Source organism: Hemiscyllium ocellatum, chromosome 21 (genome assembly GCF_020745735.1).
Source record: "Hemiscyllium ocellatum isolate sHemOce1 chromosome 21, sHemOce1.pat.X.cur, whole genome shotgun sequence".
NCBI lineage: Eukaryota > Metazoa > Chordata > Chondrichthyes > Orectolobiformes > Hemiscylliidae > Hemiscyllium > Hemiscyllium ocellatum.
In genome coordinates this window covers 19,369,097-19,391,495 of record NC_083421.1, presented here as the reverse complement: position 1 = coordinate 19,391,495, position 22,399 = coordinate 19,369,097, and the positions used below count along the sequence as shown (strand labels likewise).

Sequence of the window (22,399 nt, the reverse complement as noted above, 5' to 3'; positions counted from 1 at the left end):
GGGGAGGAGGAGAGGGAGGGGGAGATGGGGAGGAGGAGAGGGAAGGGGAGAGGGTGGGGTGAGGGGGAGAGGGGAGAGGGTGGGGGCAGAAGGGGTAGGGGAAAGGGTGGAGGGGGAGAGGATGGGGGAGGAGAGAGGGGGAGGGGAAAGGGTGTGGGGCATGTGGGAGGAGGGGAGAGGGTGGAGGAAAAAGGGGGGAGGGGAAATGTTGGGGGCAAGATGGGGGAGGGGAAGGGAGAGGTTGGGGGGATGTGGGTGGAGGGGTGAAGGTGAGGGGGAGAGGGGGAGGGGAAGTGGGGCGAGGGTGGGGCAGTGAAAGAGGGGGAAGGATCGAAGGGGGGAAGGAGGAAGGTGAAGAGGGAGTAAAGGGGTGTGAAGGAGGAAATGGGTGTGGGTCAGTGGGGGGGGGGGAGGGAATGGGAAAGGGAGGGGGAGAGTGGGTATGAGGGAAGTTGTAAGGGGGGGGGGGGGGAATGAGGGAAGGGAATGAACTCCACAAAGTGATAAATTAATAATTCCCCAGGTAGGGACTATCACATACTACAATTGTGACTGAAATAAATAAACATTCACTTTATAATTAATCTCCCAAGCTCCAAGAACGTGACGTTGCATAAGTCCCTTACACTCTCTGGCTGCCTTTGCCTTTGCCTTTCACCAAAGGCCTAGCCCAAACTGTTATTGTTGTTATCTAGTCACTGTCAAATTTCCACACCACCCTCCTCCCACCCACCCACCCACCCACCCATGCTGACTCACAGGAACAGCTCATCGATTCTCAGTTCTCTGCCCTGCAATGTTTTCTGTTCAGATCATTCTTCAATTCTGTTTTTAAAATTGTGATTGACCTTACTTCTGCTGAGCTAGCAGACAGTGCTTTCCAAATCCCAAGTACTCTGTTGAGCTGACCTCCACCATACTCCAGGCAGTGATTTCCAGATCCGAACTGAATTGACCCTGCCTCCAACCTATTCTCAGGCAGTGAATTCTGAATCTTAACCACTTGCTGTATTAAAAAGCTGTTCTTTGTGTCAAGATTTTTTAAAATTAAACTGATCATCCAGTTCTTTACCTTTCCACAGAGTAGGTTCCTCCTTACCTACTCTGTCCAGACCCCATATTATTCTTGTCCAATACCTTTCCTCTATTCTCCATTTGTTGAAGCAGACTCAATTGGTTTCATTTTTACTAGTCTAGCTGCAGAAAGTCTGCAGATTTCTCATCCATTCCTGTTCCGTAACCTCTGATGTGTTCAAATAATCTATCCTTGCACCCCCCCCCCCAATCTATTTCTGAATGCCATGATGCTTCTTAGCAATGGTTAGGGAGTCAAGGACTAGAGGGCATCAGTTTAAGGTTAGAGAGGAAAGAATAAAAGGGATGAAAATGTGTTGTTGGAAAAGCGCAGCAGGTCAGGCAGCATCCAAGGAGCAGGAGAATCGATGTTTCGGGCATGAGCCCTTCTTCAGGAATGAGGTCGATTCTGCTGCTCCTTGGATGCTGCCTGACCTGCTGCGCTTTTCTAGCAACACATTTTCAGCTCTGATCTCCAGCATCTGCAGACCTCTTTCTCCTGCTTCTTAGCGATGTCATCTGAACACGAAGCCAGGTTCCATATGTATTCTGACAAAGTGACAGCCTCACCGCATCTCTCTTGATTGCTCCTCTGCTTCAGTTTCTTTGATTCCTGCTCTAAGCACCATGCTTTTGTTAAGCCCACATTTACTTCTCTGGCCCCCATCTCAGGCTGAACCAGACTGCAACCTCAGTGCTACATCTGAACACGGGTGAGCTTCTGTCCCACATATCCTCTCCACCACCATCTGATAAAATGTCACAAAAAACGTTATTTCAAAAATAGAAGGAGCATTGGTTCACACATGACAGAGAGTCAGAATTAATATTCTTTTAAGATCAAAAAGATCTGTGGGATGAGGTTCCCATGGATCAGTTCTAGAGCCTCCCTTAATTCCTACATGTAAATTTGTAGGAGGGGGTAGACTGTAATGTATGCATATTTGCTGATGTTACGAAAATAGGTGAGCAGATAAAGAATCTGCAAGAGACTGAGATAGGTTGAGTGAGTGGACAGAAACTTGGCAGATGAAGTTTAAGGTAGGAAAGTGAGAAGTCATGAACTTTGGTAGGAAGAATCAAACGGCGGGCTATAAATAGGGAAAGACTCCAAACGTGTGCATCACAAACGATTAAGGGTGTTCTTGTGCATGAAACACAAAGGCAGAGGCAGCAAGTAATTAAGCAGGCAAATGGAATTTAGGCCTTTATTGCACAGTGGTTTGGAATCTAAAAATTGGGAAGTCTTGTTACAACAATATACAGTATTGGTGAGGCTACATTTGGAGTAATGTGTACAGGGCCCATATTTAAGGGTTTATTGGTATTGGAGACAGTTCAAAAGCATTTCATTAAGCTGACTCCTGGGATGAAGGGCTTGACTTGTTGAGAACAGCTGCCTTTATCCTTAAGTGTTTAGAAAAATCAGTGGTGGATCTTATATAAATATATCAGATTATGAAGGGGTTTGACAAGGTAGATGTAGAGAAGATATTTACATTATTGGGGGGATCTCATGCTAAATGGGCACACTTATTTAAAACCTTGAGATGTGATGGAATTTCTTCTCTGAGGGGAGTGAATGTCTGGTATTCTCTACCCAGAGAGTTGTGGAAGCTAGGTCACTGAAGGTATTTGAAGAAAATGTGGATAGATGTTTGAAATATCAGGGAGTTAAGCTATATGAGAAGAGGTGTTGAGGCCTGGGGCAAATTAGTCATGATCTTGTTGAGTGGTGGGGCAAACTTGAGGGGCTGAATGGACCTATTTCTGTTTCTTCTTTCCTTCTCACAGAGGATGCCTACTTCCATCTTCACAATATCAGTGGCTCCAAATCTGTCTCAGCCTATCTGTCACTGAAACCCTCAGTTATGTGGTTGTCACTCGGTTTCTTACCTATATTCGCTTCAGTAGACTCCCACCCTGTGCCCTGTGTAAACGTGATGTCAAATTCTTTTTCTATGCCTAAACCTGCATTAAGTTCTGCTCACTCATGTATTGTTTCTTCCAGAGTGGCTGTTTGCATTTCCCGATCTGACCGTGTGTATCTTGTATATTACAGATTCCTCCACCACTATTACTTATTTTAGTGTTTCCTGAGATGGGACCTCTTTTAGGTTAGATTCTGAAGGTGACAGTGCAGATCTATGGAAGGTAACTCATTGACTTGTATCATTCTACTGTATATCTGTGTTATGAAGTTGTGGACATGTACTGTACCTTTAAGGGAGCTGAAATGTCTGGCTGGCACAGAGTATGCTGAAATATTTTAAAATGTAACATTTGGTTGAAACAAATAGCTGGAGCTGTGTTGCCATGGCACAAAAACCAATCCAATCAGTTTAAATTATGCCCCATAAACCAAAATCCAATCAAATTTGGATTTTACTGTTTTGGATGGCATCAAACCAAATGAAATGATCTGAGGTTTTTAGGTATAAAATGGGACATTTTGAACAGTTAGAGGGCGAACAGCAACGAGCAGCCAAGGAGCAACAAGTGCCAGCAGAATAGCTCTCTGCAAGGTACCTGTCCGTACGAAGTGAGTGCAGCAGAACACTGTAACCGACCTAGAGAAATCTAGAGAGAAAGTTTGACCTCCGAAGGTGATAACTGGGTTTGAAATTGATTTTGCCATAAATTTAACAGGGAATTTATTGGACCAGCAATATAGAGTGGTGGTGGGGCATGGGTGGTGTTATGGGGTAGAAATAGGTTTAGGAGAAAGGAATTATAAATAGTTGTTGTTTAATGTTCTCTTTTGGACTTAATAAATAAAATTGTAAATGTATTTTTAATTAAATAATGTTATTTGGAATAGTTCTTTGCCACTAGATTATGGCACCAGGTGAGCTTTTCTGTGTGGCTGGTTTAAATTAGCAGAGGGGTTTACCCCCTGTCATAACAATCTGTCACTAAATAATTTACCTAATGCTGCATGTTGTTGAGATTTTGACATAGTGCAGTAGGAATCTAACTCATCTTTGTTATGTATTTCTTACAAGCAGGGTTTTTTTTTTGTTCACCATGCTGTTTTTCAGGAACACTTTAGGAATGCTAAATAAGGGTCAGTGGTACTATTTACAAAAGTAAAACAATTCTATCTGATGGCACCTCAGGAATAGGCATGTTTCGTGTTTTTCTTTTCCCAGCCTAACCGACCATACTTTAAATATTTCATTGTAGATGGTTGAGCGGAAGCTGCTGGTGTTGTTTGGTAGTCAGACTGGCACAGCACAGGATGTGGCTGAGCGGATCGGAAGGGAAGGAGTACGGCGACACTTCAAATGCAGAGTGATGCCATTGGATAGTTATACAATTGTGAGTATTGGCGGTTATGGAGCTAGATCAGGTCAACATTCTCCCCCTACACTGTCTCTTCCAAAGTGCTACTGTGCTGCGGGCACTGCCAACAAATGGTGCCGCAGCATACCTGAGAGATGCTTTCAAGAAGAAGTGTAGCTCATGTTGCACAAAGATGCTTTCAAAGTTATTTGTCCAGTTTTTAGTTTGGCCTGTAGATTGAAATAAAGAGAGAAGAACTGTTGCATCATTGGTGCATCTTTTAAAATTTAATCTATTTTTCTAATCAACATGTTCAGGGATGTTATTACACGCCCCTGGAACAGGTGGGACTCGAACTTGGGCCTCCTGGTTCAAGGATAGGGACACTACCACTGCACCACAAGACGGATCCTACATGGTTCATTTAAGGACCTCAGGACATTCCTAGATACTTTGCAGCTAGTTGAGTCCTTGTCACATGTGGCCAGTTTGATAATGGAGGAAACACAGCAGTTGCTCTGTGCACAAATACCACTGAAATAATAGACTTAAAAGATAGTTGCTGGATTCTGGTTTGTGCAAATGGGTATAGGAAGACTGCTGTGTGGGAGGGTTTCAACTAGTTCGGTGGGTTGACAGTCACAGTAAAACCTACTGCCAACTGAAAAGGGTTCAGGAATAGTTACACAAGTGTACACATGGCATGCGTTGGATTTGTGCCTTGGAATGTTTTTAAATTGGCTTTAGCTATCATGATAATACATAATAGACTTCACACCCCTGATTTTGGAGAAGCTTCAACTGAGCAGCGCGTATGTGTCGTCTTCATTTACTGAATTGTCAGAAGCTGGTTTTACAGAGGAACAGTGAACAAGGACTATTAGGGCTTGAGCTGAAAATGTGTTGCTGGAAAAGCTGGCAGGTGGGACTAGATTGTGTTGTGATATCTGGTCAGCATAGACGGGTTGGACTGAAGGGTCTGTTTACATGCTGTACATCTCTAATGCTTTCATGGAGTCATAATGTCCCAGAGACCACAGAGATAGCCTTCAGGTTGATAGCCTCAAGGTTCACATTCATTCGTACCTTCCTGCTTTCCAGTCAGATGGGTATTTATTTTTTGACTGGTTTAAACCATTCTGTCTTTAATGCAGCTTCCCCCTCTCTCCCACCCATCCCTTACAGCCTCCCTGTTACTCCCACCCATCTCTTACAGCCTCCCCGTTACTCTCACCCATTCTGTCTCCAGCTTCTCCAACCATTTCTGTAGCTTCCCCTCTCTCCCATTGCTCCCTGCAGATTCTCTTCTCTCTTCTTGATACCCTGCAGACTCTTACTTCTCTCTCTCTCTTTCTTTCTTTCTTTCTATCTCTCTCTATCTCTCTCTCTCTCTATCTCTCTCTCTCTCTCTCTCTCTCTCTCTCTCTCTCTATATCTCTCTCTATCTCTCTCTCTCTCTCTCTATATATCTCTATCTCTATCTCTTTCCCACTCTCTCCCTTTTCCTCCCACCCATGCCCTTGGTAGCCTCCCTCTCCTGGACTCCATCTGTTTGGAATTAAGAAACAAAAGTGATGCTGTTACTCTGGTGGACGTATATGATAGGCCCACAAATGGTGGGATGTAAGTAGAGAAGCAGACTTGGAATATTGGAGAAAGATGGAAGAACTACAGAGTGATGATAGTGGAGGTTATCCTAAAAAAAAGTAGGATATGAACAATGATTGCTGTGAAATCATAGAGATGTACAGTATGACAAAAGACCCTTGAGTCCCACCGTCCATTCGGCCTTATCCCTCTTGACCCTTCCTATTCCCATCCAGATACCTTTTAAATATTGTGATTATACTAGTTTCCACCAAAAATGGGGAAGCTACTCCTTCAGTACTACTTTGTTTATGTATCACATTGTCTGTGCTCTTGAGCTTTGTTGTTACTGTGATGTTCATTCTTTTTCCCTTCCTGTTTAGGCTGAGCTGATCCAGGAGCCCTTGGTGGTGTTTGTGTGCTCCACCACAGGTCAGGGTGAACCTCCAGACAACATGAAGGTACAGAAACAATAGCTGATGGGATAAAAGCTCTGAACTTTTAGCACCAAATTTGAGTAGAACATGACAAAGGCTGCATTTACGTGGTTGTAAATCATTTGGATAAATAGATGCATAAGCTAGTAATAAGGGAAATGGGTTCAAATTGGAATTTAAATTCAATGAATTAATCTGGATTACAAAACTAATCCCGTGGTGACCATGAAACAGTCATCAGTTGTGCAAACTCATCTGGGCCTCTAATGTCCTGAAGGAAAGAAAATCTGCTGTACCTCTGGTCTGATGTAGCCTATTAGTGAGTTTTGAGAAGATTTGTAGCTCAGGTTGAGGTTCTGGGTGGAGGTTTGCTCACTGAGCTGTAAGGTCCATTTTCAGACATTACGTCACCCTACTAGGTAACATCTTCAGTGGGCTGCAGGTGAGGCACTGTACCTGATTCCTGCTTTCTATTTATATGTTTGGGTTTCTTTGGGTTGGTAATGTCATTTCCTGTGATGACGTCATTTCCTCTTTTTCTCTGAGTGTGGTAAATGGGGTCTAACTCGATGTGTTTGTTGATAGAGTTCTGGTTGGAATGCCATGCCTCTAGGAATTCTTGTGCGTGTCTCTGTTTGGCTTGTCCTAGGATGGATGTGTTGTCCCAGTCGAAGTGGTGTCCTTCCTTATCTGTATGTAAGGATACTAGTGAGAGAGGGTCATGATATTTTGTGGCTAGTTGATGTGGTTAGTTTTCTACCTGTTTGTCCAATGTAAGGTTTGTTACAGTCCTTGCATGATATTTCTGTGTAGGGTCTTTAGCAGCTGTTTTAGTGTATTCTACCATCCCCTGAGAAAAAGAATGGGAAATAACATCACCACAGGAGATGACATCACCAACCCAAAGAAACCCAAACATATAAACAGAAAGCAGGAATCATGTACAGTGCTTCACCTGGAGCCCACTGAAGATGTTACCTAGTAGAGTGACGAAACGAAACGTCTGGAAGTGAACTTTCCAGCTCAGCGAGCAAACCTACATCCAGATATAGCCTATTATATGACTCCAGAGCCACAATGATGTAGTTGACTCTCACTGCCCTCCAAAATACCACTGGCAAGCCACTCATTTCAAGGCAACAAATGCTGACTTTTCCAGTAATGCCCGAATCCCATGAAAGAACAAAGAAACGTTTCACGTGGTGGAATATGTGCAGTTTTGTAAAGAATTTGATTTCCCTCCGCCCATACAGTCTGGGATCAGGATAAGACTCCTGATACCATCTGGGAGCTGAATACACCTCCTGAATATAATACATATACAGTCTGAGATTAGGATATCCCTGTGTCATGTCACTCTGGAGGAATTATAACCCAGTAGAGGTGAGTAATGGAAACACTGGGCTTGATATTCCTTGCCATATGACCACAGTAACTCAGTGAATGGGAAACAAGATCATCCCAACTCCCAAAGGCAAGTACATTTATAACACTGCCTGTGTGTCCAAGGGGAGCAGGATTCTTCACGGTCAGCTCCTCAACCAAATCTTCCAACCTTCCTTTTTCTTATATTCATTCATGGGATGTGGGTGTTGCTTTCTATTTATTGCCCAGTGGGCAGTTGAGAATCAACCACATTGGTGTCACATGCAGGCCAGACCAGGTAAAGATGGCAGATTTCCTTCCCTAAAGTGCATTTGTGAAGCACAACAATCAATAATGATCATGTGGTCATCATGAAGTGAGCTTCCTTTTGCAGATTCTTTTCATTGATGGTGGGATTTGAGTCCATGTCACCTCTTCCTATTGCAGAATATGACCTCGCACACACTCCCGCCTGCCCAATGCAGCCTCCTCCCCCACTATCCAGAAATTCATAAAATGGTTACAGCACAGAGGAAAAACATTGAGCCCTTTGTGTTTGTCTCTGCGGGAGCAATTGAGCTAATGCCACTGCCTCACATTTTCCTGCACAATGTTGGTTTTCAAATAGTCATCCAATTCCAATGTCTCAGTCAAACCTGCCTTCACAGCACTTTGAGGCACAGCATTCTAACCATCCTGTGAGAAAGGGAGGACTGCAGCTGCTGGAGAATCAGAGTCAGAAAGTGTGGCACTGGAAAAGCACAGTTGTTCAGGCAACATCTGAGGAGCAGGACTTTCTACGTTTTGGGCATAATCCTGATGAAGGGCCTATGCCTGAAATGTTGACTGACCTGTTCCTCAAATGCTACCTGACCTGCTGTGCTTTTCCAGCACCAGAGATTTTGATTCTAACTAGCCTACCCACTCACTATGTGAAAAATCTTACTTTGTGTCTGCATTGCTTCCTTTACCAGTTGCTGTAACCTGTTGTCTGGTCTTGAATCTTCCACGAGTGGAAACAACTCATTTGTATCTACTCTGTCTAGACTGATCGGAATTTTGAATACCTCTATCTAAATTCCTCAGCTTTCTACTCCAAGGATATTACTTTCTTCAATCTATCCATGTAACTGGAAATCCTTGACTGTTCTTGTGAATGCTTCTTGCACTCCCTGTAATGCCTTCAGACTTACTAAAGTTTTTAAAATTTGGTTTGTGAGCTGTGGACATCACTGACTAGGTCAACATTTATTATTATCCAAATTGTCATGGAATAGGTGATGTTGCGCTGCCTTCTTGAACCACTGCAGTCTTTGGGGTTTAGGGATACTCACAACTGTGATTGGGAGGGAGTTCCAGGATTGACCCAGCGATAGTGAATGGCTTGTAGGGAAACGTACAGATGGTTGTCTTCCATACATCTGTTACCCTTGTAATTCTAATTGGTATGGTTCACGTGTTTGCGCAGAACTGTCAAAGCTTTGGGGAAGGCAACAGCCTCGTGGTAATATTTCCAGACTGTTAATCCAGAGACGCAGATAATGTTCTGGGTATCCAGGTTTGAATCCTGCTGTGGCAGCTGGTGGAATTTAAATTCAATATATATTGCAATTACAAGCCTAATGATGATCACAAATCTATTGTTAATTGTTGGAAAAACCCATCTGGTTCACTAATGCCCTTTCAGGGAAGGAAGCTGCTATCTTCACCTGTCTGGCCTACACGTGACTCTAGACTCAGCAATATGGTTGAGTGTTAACTGCCCTTTGGGTAATAAATGCTGGCCTAGCCAGCAATGCCCTCATCCTCTCAATGAATGAAAACAATGGAACTTTGGGTAAGTTATTGCAGTAGATTTTGTTGATGGTGTGCACTGATGTCATTGTGCATTGGAGAGTGTGAATGTTGAAGGTGTATGTGGTGCCCATCAAGTTGGCTGCTTTTTTTTCTGGATAGTGTCGAGCTTCTTGAGCATTGCTGTAACTGCACCCATCCAGACAAGTGGAGAGTATTCTATCACTCTCCTGATGTGTGCTTTGCAGATGGTGAACAGGCATTTGGGAGACAGGAGATGAGTTACTTATCTCTGAATTCCAGTTTCTGGCCTGCTCTTCTGTGGCTGGACCAGTTCAGCTTCAAGTGAATAGTAATCCCCAAGGTATTGATGGTGGAGATGGTTAGATTTTATCTTGTTGAAGATGGTTATTGCATGGCACTTATGTGACATAAATGTTACTTGCTACTAGTGTCCAGAACTGGAGGCAGTATTCCAGATGAGATTGAGCTATTGTGTTTTCTTTTAACGGCCAAGCTCATAATGCTTCTGCTGCTGATCATAGCCTCTGTCTGTCTGTCTCTCTCTCCATCCTCTACTGCAATCTGTACCTGTCCACGTTTTTATTCCTGGGTGTCGTCCACAAGGGTTTCCTTACCTTAGGCAGCCAGCCTCCGTTTGATCAATTGATAGGTGAGGTTTAGTGTTTACATTAGTCAGGATCTCCACATCCCTTGCTGAATTTTTCAGCTATTTTCTGGCCTCCTGTACTCCCAGCCAGTATGGGCGGCACGGTAGCTTATTGGTTAGCACTTCTTTGTCGCAAGGAACCAGGTTCAATTCCAGCCTCAGATGAATGCCTGTGTGGAGTTTGCACATCCGCCCTGTGTCTGCATGTATTTCCTTCAGCTGCTCTGCTTTCCTCCCATAGCCCAGAGATTCACAAGTTAGGTGGGTTGGCCCTGTTATTGCTCATAGTGCCCAGGGATATGTAGATTAGGTGGATTGGCCATGGGAAATGTAGTGTAAGGGGATGGGTCTGGGTGGGATGCGGGATTTTATGATTCTGATTCTAGACAGTTTGAAGCTGAATTGACGTGTTTCCATTCTCATACTCCATTGTGCTCCTATTGTTAGACTCTATCACCATCCTCCCCATTACCCTCCTGTTCCGTATTTATTTTCTAGCCCTTCACTTACACTTCCCTGTCCTCCCCACTGAGTGATTTAGTTTGATCTTCTAACTCTCTCTTTCTTTTCCCTGTAGAAATTTTGGCGATTTATCTTTCGAAGGAACCTTCCTGCAAACTCCCTTTCCCTGATGGATTGTGCTGTCCTGGGTCTTGGAGATTCCTCCTATCCAAAGTAAGTTGAGTGAAAATGTTGTGGGCAGTGGGTTTAACCGTTGATCACTTTTCTACGATTGTGAAGCTTAATATCTTTGCCGAGTGCTGAGTCAATGACCATGTGCCTCCAGCAACAGAGAGAGAAAATGCATCAACTATAATACAGTGAGTGCTGAGCCCCTTCTCCCCAAACCCAGGGCGAGGATTGTGTTACTTGTGATAGCTGTGTGGGTTCATACAACAAATAACTAAAATACACAGGCCATGACTCTGAGATCTCTATGACTGTATGACCATCCTGGTTTGATCTGCATTAGGTGAAATAGTTGACAGCCAATGGTCCTTCGGAGAAGAGGAAAATTTGTTGTGGTTCCTGCAGTGCCCACTACAGGGAATGCACATGTGGAATTATAGCAGGATGGCATATTTCCTGCGGTCAAATAGCCTGTCAATGCCCACTGTTAAAGTTGCTGCAAGATGATAGCCACGGTGTGAGCAGCAATATATTAACAGAAGAAGAGGGGAAGTGAGAGAGTTCAGAAATGGAACATCCCATTTACAAAGTGACACTTTTCTCACTTGTTACATTTAAGGATAATCAGAATAGGCTGGGATGAACTTTGTTGACATACTTTGTCTCATAGTCTGCATCATTCCAGCTTTTCAAGTCCCATCAACACAGACAGAGAGAGGTTCTGACATAGCATCTAATTCAAAAGATGGCATCTCTAGCAATGTAATTAGGAGTATTAACTCCTAGGATAGCCTGCTATGAAAATGTAACCCATGTCCATAACATTATCTGTTTGTACAGTCTGGGATCTGAGATTATTTCAGAGTCCGTACAGTATGGAAGCAGGCCATTTGGCCCACAAGTCCAAACCGACTCTTCAAAGAGCAGCACATCTGGACCCACCCCCAAACCCTATCCACATAACCCTACATTTCATATGGCTAATCCACCTAGCCTGCATATTCTTGGGCACTATGGGCAAATTAGTATAGCCAATCCACCTAACCTGCACATCTTTGGACTGCGGGAGGAAACCAGAGCACCAGGAGGAAACCCACGCAGACAGGGGGGGAATGCTCAAACTCCACACAGACAGTCGCCAGAAGGTGGAATTGAACTTGGGTCCCTGACACTGTGAGGCAGTAGTGCTTACCACAGGGTCACCATGCTGCATGACCGACAGAGAGTATCTGTGTGTCTTGGGAGAGGTGGAGTGTGGGTAAAACTGTAATAATTTATCCCAAATCCAATATCATGTCCCTGCTGTGATTTTGATGACAGTGGGTAGCAGGGTCTGTGATACCCCCATTGTAGTGCTGTTGGAGACTTCATTAATATATTTAAATCAGACTTTTATGATATTGATCTGATTTTCCAGGATTCCAGAAACATGGAGTGAAAGGGAAGCAAGAGGCATCAGCTCTAGAAAACAATTGCCTTTCAAAGCACCGCCCATGGGCCAAGGGGAGTAGGAATGCTCCAGTCTCAGTCCATCAAAGGAACCTTCTTTGTTTCTCCTGCCAATTGGATTTCCTCCCTTTTCACTAGACTGTCAATGTGGCTTATCTCTTTCCTTGTCGAATGAAGTCTGTCTTTCTCTGTCATAGAATCCTTCAGCATGGAGACAGGCCCTTCAGCCCAGACTGGTCCATCCTGACCAAAATCTCCATCCACGCGAACCCCATTTTCTTGCACTTGGTCCATATCCTTCCAAATCTTTCCAACCATGTATTTGCCCAAATACCTTTTAAATGTCGTTAACTTGCCTGCCTCAACCACTTCTGCTGGCAGCTCACTCCATATGCTCGTTCCATATGCTGTGTAAAAAAAAAAGTTGCTCCCCAGGTTCCCTTTTATTCTTTTAGGAAAAAGTGAGGACTGCAGATGCTGGAGATCAGAGCTGAAAATGTGTTGCTGGAAAAGCGCAGCAGGTCAGGCAGCATCCGAGGAGCAGGAGAGTCGACGTTTCTGGCATAAGCCCTTCAGGATTGAGCTCATTCCTGAAGAAGGGCTCATGCCTGAAACGTCGATTCTCCTGCTCCTTGGATGCTGCCTGACCTGCTGCGCTTTTCCAGCAACACATTTTCATCCCTTTTATTCTTTCCCTTCTAACCTTAAACTGATGCCCTCCAGTCCTTGACTCCCTAACCCTGGGAAAAAGACGGAGTGCACTCACCTTACCCAGGCCTCTCATGATCTTATACACTTCTATAAGATCCTCCCTCAGTCTCCTAAACTCTAAAGAAAAACGTCTCAGTTTTTCCAACCTCTCTCTATAACCAGACCCAGGCAACATCCTTGTAAATTTCTTCTGCACTCTTTCCAGTTTAATAACATCCTTCCTATGGCATGGTGACCAAAACTGAACACAATACTCCAAGTCCATATGTCCTGTGCAACATAACCTCCCAACTTCTATACTCAGTGCCCTGACTGATGAAGTCCAGTGTGCCAAAAGCCTTCTTCACTGCCCTGTCTACCTGTAATGAAAGGCTTATGCCCAAAGCGTTGATTCTCCTGCTCCTCGCTTGCTGTCTGACCTGCTGTGCTTTTCCAGAACTACACTGCAGTCCTCACTTTCTCCTACCTGTGATTCCAGTTTCAGAGAACCGTGCACCTGACCTCCAAGGTCCCTCTGTTCCACTACACTCCTTAAGGCCCTACCACTCACCATGAAACTCCTACCTTGATTTGACTTTCCAAAATGCATGACCTCACAGTTATCTATATTAGACTCTCACTTGCCATTTTTCAGCCCACTTCCCCAGCTGATCAAAATCCTGCTGCAATTTCTGATAATCTTCCTCACTGTCCATGATACTGCCTATTTTCATGTCATCTGCAAACGTACTAATCATACCTAGTTCCAATCATTGATATAGATAACAAATAGCAATGGGCCCAGCACCAAACACTGAGGTACTCCACTAGTCACAGGCCTCCAGGCCGACAAGCATCCTTCCACTATTACCCTCTGCTTCCTACCATCAAGTCAATTGTCTACCCGATTTGCCAGCTCTCCTTGGATTCCATCACGATCTCTATGTTTCACTCCATCAGATGATGGCCTCTTTATCTCTCCCGCCAATTGTGGGATTTCTATCTCTCTCCCTTTTCTTTTTCTCCCTGTCTTGTATTGCTCTCTCAATCTCACTGCTGTTTCTCTTCCTATTGCCAATCCCAGTCACTCTCTCCAGATGATCACACCTTTTGTCCCACCTCCCAATTGCAGTCTCCTCACTCCATTTGAAGTCTGTTCAAGACTTCAATATCATCATATGAAATGGAGCTATGATTCAGAAGTTAACAATGGGAAGCTCTGAGAGATTGATGTTTGCACAGGATGTTCACTTTGCGAAGCTTCACCTTACTGAAGTGCGATGACTGGAACTGAGCACATTACTGTGTTTGTAGTCTAACCAGAGCTTTACACCAATTTAATACAGCTTATCTACGTTTGTCTTGGATATCTCTTTTTATGAAGTTCAAGATCCCATATGCTTTGCTAACTACTGTCTGAATTCATTGCATTGCCTTCAAAGATTAGGTCCTAGTTCCTGCTTTCCCTGCACATTCTTTAGAAATAGGCTATTAAATCTTCATTGGCTCCCCCTATCTCTCCTGCCAAAGATTATTATCTCACTCCTCTGAATTATATGCGTCTGGTCAGTCATTTCTACAGCGTATCTTTACCTTGTTGATTAGTATCTGTCAACCAAAACTCTAATCTGAGCCTTACCAGTACATTTGATAATGTTACTATATTCCAGTATATGAATCATTTATATCTACCAAAATGGTCCTAGCACTGACTCTATGAAATCACTTTTCTTTCCTTCAGCCAATTTATTATTAAAGCTGACATCAATCCTCTTATTCCATGAGGCCCAATATTTTTAACCAATTTTTTTTGTGGTCCTTTGTCAATTCCTTTTTTAAAATCAATGTAGACAACATGGACTGCACTTCCTTAACAAAAAAAAACTAGATCAGTCAAACACAATTTGCCTTTCACAAATCCATGCTGGCTCTCTTTAATTAACTCTACAAGTGTCTATTAACTTTATCCCCCATTTTGTTTTTCTAAAACCATATCTATCACAAATGTTAAATTTACTGTTCTGCAGTTACTAGATATAATTTTGAAATAACTCCACAGAGGCTGGTGTCTCATCACCAAGTCTCCTTTTTTTTTTACATGTGGAGAGTTCTTGATACTGATCCAGCTCTAGTGAACAGTGTGGCTGACACTCCTTATCTGTCAGCCAGGGCTCTCTGATTGGACAGATTAACAACCCCAGTCAGCAAACTCATTCTATGAGGTCCACCAGGCTGATGTCATTGCAATCACTACCGTTCTTACACCGTTTCTTGAATGAGGTTGTCAGCTTTGCCATAATTCTCTGGTACCTCCCTGTAACTCGTGAACTTTGGGAGATTACAGAAATGTCTTCCACTATCTTTATCCCAATTACTTTATGAACCTGGGATGTAAGTCATCTAGACCAGGTGATTAATCCACTCTCAGCATAACCAGTTTTTCTTGTGCATCCTGCCTTTCAATTTTCATCTTTCAGTTGATCTTTGTCCTCTTCCTTAATTAACGTATTTAAATAATTTAGCTTTGTCCTGTGCCTGTAACCATCCTGTTAACCCTAATAGGCCCCACCTTCTCTTGGCAGCCACTTACAGTTAAATGCCAATAGAACATTTTTATATTTCCTTTTATATTAATAGCCATTCTATCTTCTTATTGTCTCCTTGCCAGTCCTATTTCTCTCTTCATTTCCCCCTTCAATTTGATTTTCACTTGAAGATTTCAAGCATCATACGCTTTTTTTGTTTAATGATATTGTCTCTCTCCCCTGTCATCCAAGGAAACCCGAGCTTTGGTTTCTCTAATGTTCTAGCCTGTTGGAATTTATCTAGCCTGTGCCTGAAAATCATTTCCTTAAAGATTATCCATTGTTCCGGTACATATTATTCTGACTAAATTCCCTCTCATCCCATTAAAGCTAATTGTCTTCTATTCTAGAAGTTCTACTTGAAATTGTTCCTTGTTTTTCTACACTTACAGTATAAAAGTAGGGAAGTGTTGCAGCAGCTGTACAAGACATTATTGAGAATGAACTTGGCGTATCATGTATTATGTACTCATTTTGGCCCCTTTAGCTGAGGAGGGATGCAGTTGCATTCAATGTAGTTTTGAGGAGTTCACTAGATTGATTTCAGTGATGAGGAGTTTTTCTTATTGAAGGGAAATTTTGCAGTTAACATCTATACTTTCTAGAGTTTAGAAGAACAAAGGGCACCCTAATTGAGCCTTATAAAGGGAATTGACAAAGTACTCGTAGAAATGATGTTTTCTCTTGTGGTGTAATTAGATTACTTACAGCGTGGAAACAGGCCCCTCGGCCCAACAAGTCCACACCGACCCGCCGAAGCGCAACCCACCCATACCCCTACATTTACCCCTTACCTAACACTACGGGCAATTTAGCATGGCCAATTCACCTGACCCGCACATCTTTGGACTGTGGGAGGAAACCAGAGCACCCGGAGGAAGCCCACGCAGACACGGGGAGAACGTGCAAACTCCACACAGTCTGTTGCCTGAGGCGGGAATTGAACCCGGGTCTCAGGCGCTGTGAGGCAGCAGTGCTAACCACTGTGCCACCGTGCTGCCCACATTTAATGTAGAACAAAGGATCATAGCTTTAGGATAAAGAGTTGTAGATCTGAAATAGAAATGAGGAGAAATCACTTCTCTCAAAAGGTTAGGAATTTGTGGAATCTCTAGTTTTGGTGGATGCCATAACATTGTGTAAATTTAAGAAGGTGATGCACAGATTTTTAATCAGTAATTGGTTGAAGGGTGTTATGACGGTTCAACCGTCACCGTGTTCGTTTTCGGAGGAATGAGACACCGGGTCAGATTCTAAGAAACAGACTGCTTTATTCGAGAGAGAATCGGTTACAGCTAGACATTTGTCCAGCTGGAGAAGGCGTTCTGATCTATTGTTCTCTTTGTCTAGCTTTTAGCCCCTCACATCCCAGTGCTACATCCTTATTTGGTAAGAAGCGGTATTCTCTAATAGTATTGGTTCCAGAAGAGATAAGATTCAGTTACCTCAGTATGAGCTACGTGCAATCTAACACGGTTTCAATGTCCTGTTATCTGTTCACCCTCCCTGTGGCCCCATTATGCCATCAGTGTTTCAGTCTGTTCTTAGTGTAACATAATGGCTTACTGTTGTCTAGTGAAGCTAACAGTTTCCAGACTTGCTAGTACTACCTTACGTGAGCACTACCTAACAATAAAGTTTCTGAACACAACCTACCCTTAATAATGCTTCCTAACACTCCCTCCCTTGGCCTCGAAAGAGGCCACACAAAATACAGCAATTCGCGCGCAGCAGTCAGGACCCGGATGGTCGGTGAGCGCCACTCCATCGCTCCTCTGCAAGGCCGACCAATTGGCTCAACCGGGCTTGTCTGACTCTAGGGAGACATAGTTATAGTGGAGAGGAGTCCCTAAGCAGCATACAACTACAGAAAGCATTCCGCGACGCAAAATCCCTACTCTATGCGCCTCTCCAGTTCGCATACAATCGTTAAGGCACAAGAAGCAGTGAAATAATACATAACAGATGTAAGCACTTAAAAGTTGTAAACATATACAAAAGCCACCTCAAAACCAACAAAACGATTAATGAGTATGATAACAAAAGCGAAGAGAACCAGAGGAAAACACAAAGTGGATGAGTTAGGACACCTGCAGAATGAAGCTCTGCTGTTCAAAGAACACCCAATTGTACAACCTCCCAGTAAAGTCGGTCGTATTATACCATGACACCTTAAAATAAAATTTCAAACTACTGACATAGTGTCAAATCTTTTTGCAATAGGATTCAATGAGCTCTCCTTCCTTCCTCAAGGGTTGTTGTTAAGTCGGTTCTGGAAAATGACACAAAACTGGCATTTTCCTTCGTCAAAAATACAGTGAATACAATGTCAAACTGCTGGGTCCACGATTTTCCTTATATCAAGCTGCTTTGCAAGCCAGAAACTTGACCAGATTCCCGACACGGATACAAAAGCCAGGCATCTGCTAAAACCACATGACCACAGGCCATTATTCTGAAGGTCAATGCACGACTGTGCCTGTCTTAGGTTGTCCCTCACTCGAGGAATCTTACCCGTCATTGGCGAACCAGTCACCTTCACTTGACCAATAAAAACCCACATCCATTTTACAGCTGTCAAGTACGGACACGGGCAGTGGTAACTGGCTTATTATTGTGAACAGTGGCCGTCGAGACCAATCGAAGCCATTTAGGAATACCAAATGATGGCTAGGAAATCTCTTGAGTGAACAATAGTCTCTTGAGTCTCGAGGCATATAGCACTTCACAATCTCTAACTGCAGCATAAAAGCACAAATTTACCTGTTGTCAATTTGAACGGGAAAGAGAGAGAAAAAATACACAACTAGGGGGTCTCTGCACCTCAGCCCTCACATTCTGAGGCCCTAATATGGGAAGGATTAGAAATGAGAGATACAGTTATAAAGTAAAATCATAAGTTGTCCCGTGCTTCCCTCGCAGGCATATCTCCTCCATTCCCTCTGATACCGATCCCGTAATCTTCCATCGGGTGCCCCCATCACAGGCTCCTCCAGCCCCGCTGCCTGGTATGCGGGTGGGGGGTTATCCTTTCCCGTCAGGGCATGGTCGATCGTATGTGTCACAAGCGTCCTGATACATGGTATACAACAACAACCACAGGTAATAAAGATAGCAACAGAAATGCATAAACCAAGGGCCAGCTGTCCCAGCACAGTTCCCCATCTACCGAATGTGCTATTCAGCCAATCTATCACTGGGTTTTGTTTTTACCCCTGACTGCTCAGAAATGATGCCAGTTGTCGTTCCCCTCCATGTCGTTATCAAAAATCATAAGCGGAATGGCTCTTTCTTCCCTTTTTAGATCAGGACACCCCCGCCCAAAATGCCCTATCCTTCCACAATAATGGCATCCTGCCTGTGGAGACCTTCGTCTCTGCCCCTGTCGCTCAAACTCTCTATCAAATGCTCCTCCTTGTCTCTCCCTACTCCCTTTCTTCTCTGCCCTACATGCTATCACTCGCTGCTCCGTTTGCTCACTTTTGGCTGCATTCTTCTCCTAATTACCTCATCAACCGCAGCTACCATCATTTACGCTTTCTGTTCCTGTCACTCGTCCTCTCTCTTTACAAACACTTTCTGTGCCCCTCCTAACAATTCATTTAATGGATTTATCCCACTTCACCCTTCTATCTTCCGTATCTTTCCCTATCCAGCATCCCCATATAAGTCTCCTTTCTCCCGCAGTAAATAGTAACATTCAAAATAGACATTAACTCAGCCCACAAATACAGACTGGGCCTCAAAAATAAATTAACTTGTTCTGACAATCCTATCGGATTCTCAACCAGGACCGTCATTTCCTTTTAAATGTTCCGACCTCCCCACTGGTGAGGGGAACACACACAAACCCAATCTCCTTGTCCCCTATCAACACTTCCCGAAGGGGACAAGTCGTTATGTTCTTCCCTGTCTCTTTCTTTTAAGAAATTTTCCAATGTTCCTATCTTCTCATATGCTCAAACACCAATTTATCAATTCATGCTTGACTACCTTTAATGTCTGTAACTAACTTGTAAGCATATTCATATATTTACGTCCATTTATTCAGTGTTTAATATTTAAAATGTAAAATGCATACAGTTCCCAATTTTGAAATCCACTGTAACCGTCCAGATTTAGTACCTTAATTTAGATCCAAAATTAGTTTTCTTATGTACTCCTGGTCAATCATTACTCAATTAAAATACTTTAGGTCGTAAAAATAATCAGAGCTGTCTTACAACAATTTGTCAATTCAAGTTAAAAACTTCTAACGCATGCACAATGGTCGAATCCAAGGTCACAGATAATAACCATGGAAACTTTTGTTTCATACAACTACCCACTGTCGAACGAAACTTCGACTGTCCTTCATAAATTGCTTTTATGTAAAAATAAAAGAGGTTAGTAAGAAAAGTAGTTAGGGAGTCATGACTCATAAAAGAACAGGAGTTATTAGCCTTAAAAAATCATGTTAAGATCACATAAAAAGAAATCACTTTAAACAGCAGTCCCGGAATTCAAGCTCTAGAAACAAAAACAAGAATTCAATCACCAAACAAACAGATGCATCTAAATGATGTTAAACAACCATAACAATCACATCCAAAACAGTCCCGGGACTTACGCCCTAGGTGACAAGACTTAAACATTCAATCACTATCAAACAGATGAATTCAAGCCAGAGCACAAAGTGTTAAACTGCCTGTTAGCAGAGAAGCTTTCAGCCAGTCTCTCTCTTTTACACAGACACACCGCTGACGCACGCAGCAATAGCTTTTTCTCTCTCTTTGGGCAACAATACAGACTTTTACAAACACAGAAATACTTATACACACACAGATTTTTACACACCCAGAGACTCTATCTTTCTCATAAACAGACTCCCTCTCACACACACACAGTCGCTCTGTCCGGAACTCTGTCTGTCTCTGTCCCCTCGTACCGTTGCGTCCGTTATTATGTCAGCGCAGTGGAAGCTTCCCAGTCCCCAAGTCCGTCAGCGCGTGGGTTTATACTCCCGTAACCCCAGTACCCGTGTCTTACACTATCCCCCGACCAAACTCCCGTTCTGGGAGCCGTGCGGTCCGTAAGCCACAATCGCCTCGCCTCCTACCTCCAGGATTTTGAAATTGCAGAGCTGTTTCCACGCACACCTGGAGAAATCACCGACTCACCACCAGGAGAGAAAACGAATGAAAGAATAGTACTCACCGATTCTAGGACTTTCAATCTGCAGTGATGTTCCAAAGCACACCTAGACGGTTCCCTTGTCTAACAATAGGAGGCTACAAACATATGCCTCACCGTCTCCAGGAATTTTAAATTGCAGGGATGTTTTAACGCACACCTGGAGGATTCACTTTTATAAACATAAGAGACCAAAAATAAATAACTCACTGTCCCCAGGACTTTTGAAATTGCAGAGATCTTCCCACGCACACCTGGAGAATTCATCCACTCTAGGACTTTCAAATTGCAAGGCTGTTTTAACGCACACCTAGAGGATTCACTTTTATAAACATAAGAGACCAAAAATAAATAACTCACCGTCCCCAGGACTTTTGAAATTGCAGAGATCTTCCCACGCACACCTGGGGAACTTACTCTTCTCACTACAGAAACAACAAATAAAAAGAACTCACCGTGTCCAATACCTCCGGCTTATCCGGGATGACCAACACACCTAAAGAACTCACACTTAGAACAAGCGATTCTCTGTCGTCTACTCACATCTGCAATTTAGGTTGGCAAAGGTATTCGAGACGTCGGAACAACTACTAATTTAGAGTGGTCAATGCCTACTGGAGACCTTTGTACAAAAGGCGTCCCCGTACCCAGTTCAGAATGGCCGGCCGCCCGGCGGCTCTCAACCCCTGCCAACAAACGTGTCTCCGTTCCCTCCGCACGTCAGGGGTCACCATCTGTTATGACGGTTCAACCGTCACCGTGTTCGTTTTCGGAGGAATGAGACACCGGGTCAGATTCTAAGAAACAGACTGCTTTATTCGAGAGAGAATCGGTTACAGCTAGACATTTGTCCAGCTGGAGAAGGCGTTCTGATCTATTGTTCTCTTTGTCTAGCTTTTAGCCCCTCACATCCCAGTGCTACATCCTTATTTGGTAAGAAGCGGTATTCTCTAATAGTATTGGTTCCAGAAGAGATAAGATTCAGTTACCTCAGTATGAGCTACGTGCAATCTAACACGGTTTCAATGTCCTGTTATCTGTTCACCCTCCCTGTGGCCCCATTATGCCATCAGTGTTTCAGTCTGTTCTTAGTGTAACATAATGGCTTACTGTTGTCTAGTGAAGCTAACAGTTTCCAGACTTGCTAGTACTACCTTACGTGAGCACTACCTAACAATAAAGTTTCTGAACACAACCTACCCTTAATAATGCTTCCTAACAAGGGTTATGGAGAGAAGATGAGAAGTGGAGTTGAGGCTGAGATAGAATCAGCCATGGTCATTATCAAAGGATGGAGCAGGCTTGAGGGGCTGAATGATGTACTCCTGCTACTTCTTTGTATTTACGAAATCTACTGATAGGCTGATCACTCTTTAAGAAGTGTTTCCCTACAGACATTGGGCTTATCTTATTCCCAAACACTAGATATTCCCAAGCAATCCTTCCATCCAGTTTCAATTGTGAACTACTGGTCAAGAGAATTCTCCTGAATACATTTCAGGAATTCCTCGCCTTCCTTTTATTTTACTCCCTCATTATCCCAATTGGTGTTTGGTTCGGTAAAAGCTCCTGACATGACCACTCTTGCTCTTGGAAAGATCTGAGATTTTCCTGAAGATTTGCTCCCCTACCTCTTAATAATTCTGAGACTTGAAGAACCA

The 22,399-nt window shown here is 43.4% G+C and overlaps 1 protein-coding gene and 1 long non-coding RNA gene across 3 annotated transcripts in view; one reads left to right on the top strand and one right to left on the bottom strand.

The window, feature by feature from the left end:
* The window catches only part of ndor1 (NADPH dependent diflavin oxidoreductase 1), a 59,701-nt gene that overhangs the window by 238 nt on the left and 37,064 nt on the right, over window positions 1–22,399 (top strand). Inside the window, exons 2-5 of the mRNA XM_060841258.1 lie at window positions 3,137–3,228; window positions 4,261–4,395; window positions 6,330–6,407; window positions 10,790–10,887. Coding sequence (XP_060697241.1) covers window positions 4,261–4,395; window positions 6,330–6,407; window positions 10,790–10,887 — 311 coding nt within the window. The 5' untranslated portion in view covers window positions 3,137–3,228. The remainder of the gene's footprint in view (window positions 1–3,136; window positions 3,229–4,260; window positions 4,396–6,329; window positions 6,408–10,789; window positions 10,888–22,399) is intronic.
* Window positions 16,818–21,155, bottom strand: LOC132825785 (uncharacterized). Of its 2 annotated transcripts, XR_009645816.1 has the most exons (3): window positions 20,993–21,009; window positions 20,763–20,898; window positions 16,818–18,638 (listed from the first exon to the last, which is right to left on the bottom strand). It is a non-coding gene; the product is annotated as an uncharacterized LOC132825785 (long non-coding RNA). The 2 variants fall into 2 exon arrangements; XR_009645815.1 differs by having other exon boundaries at window positions 20,763–21,155.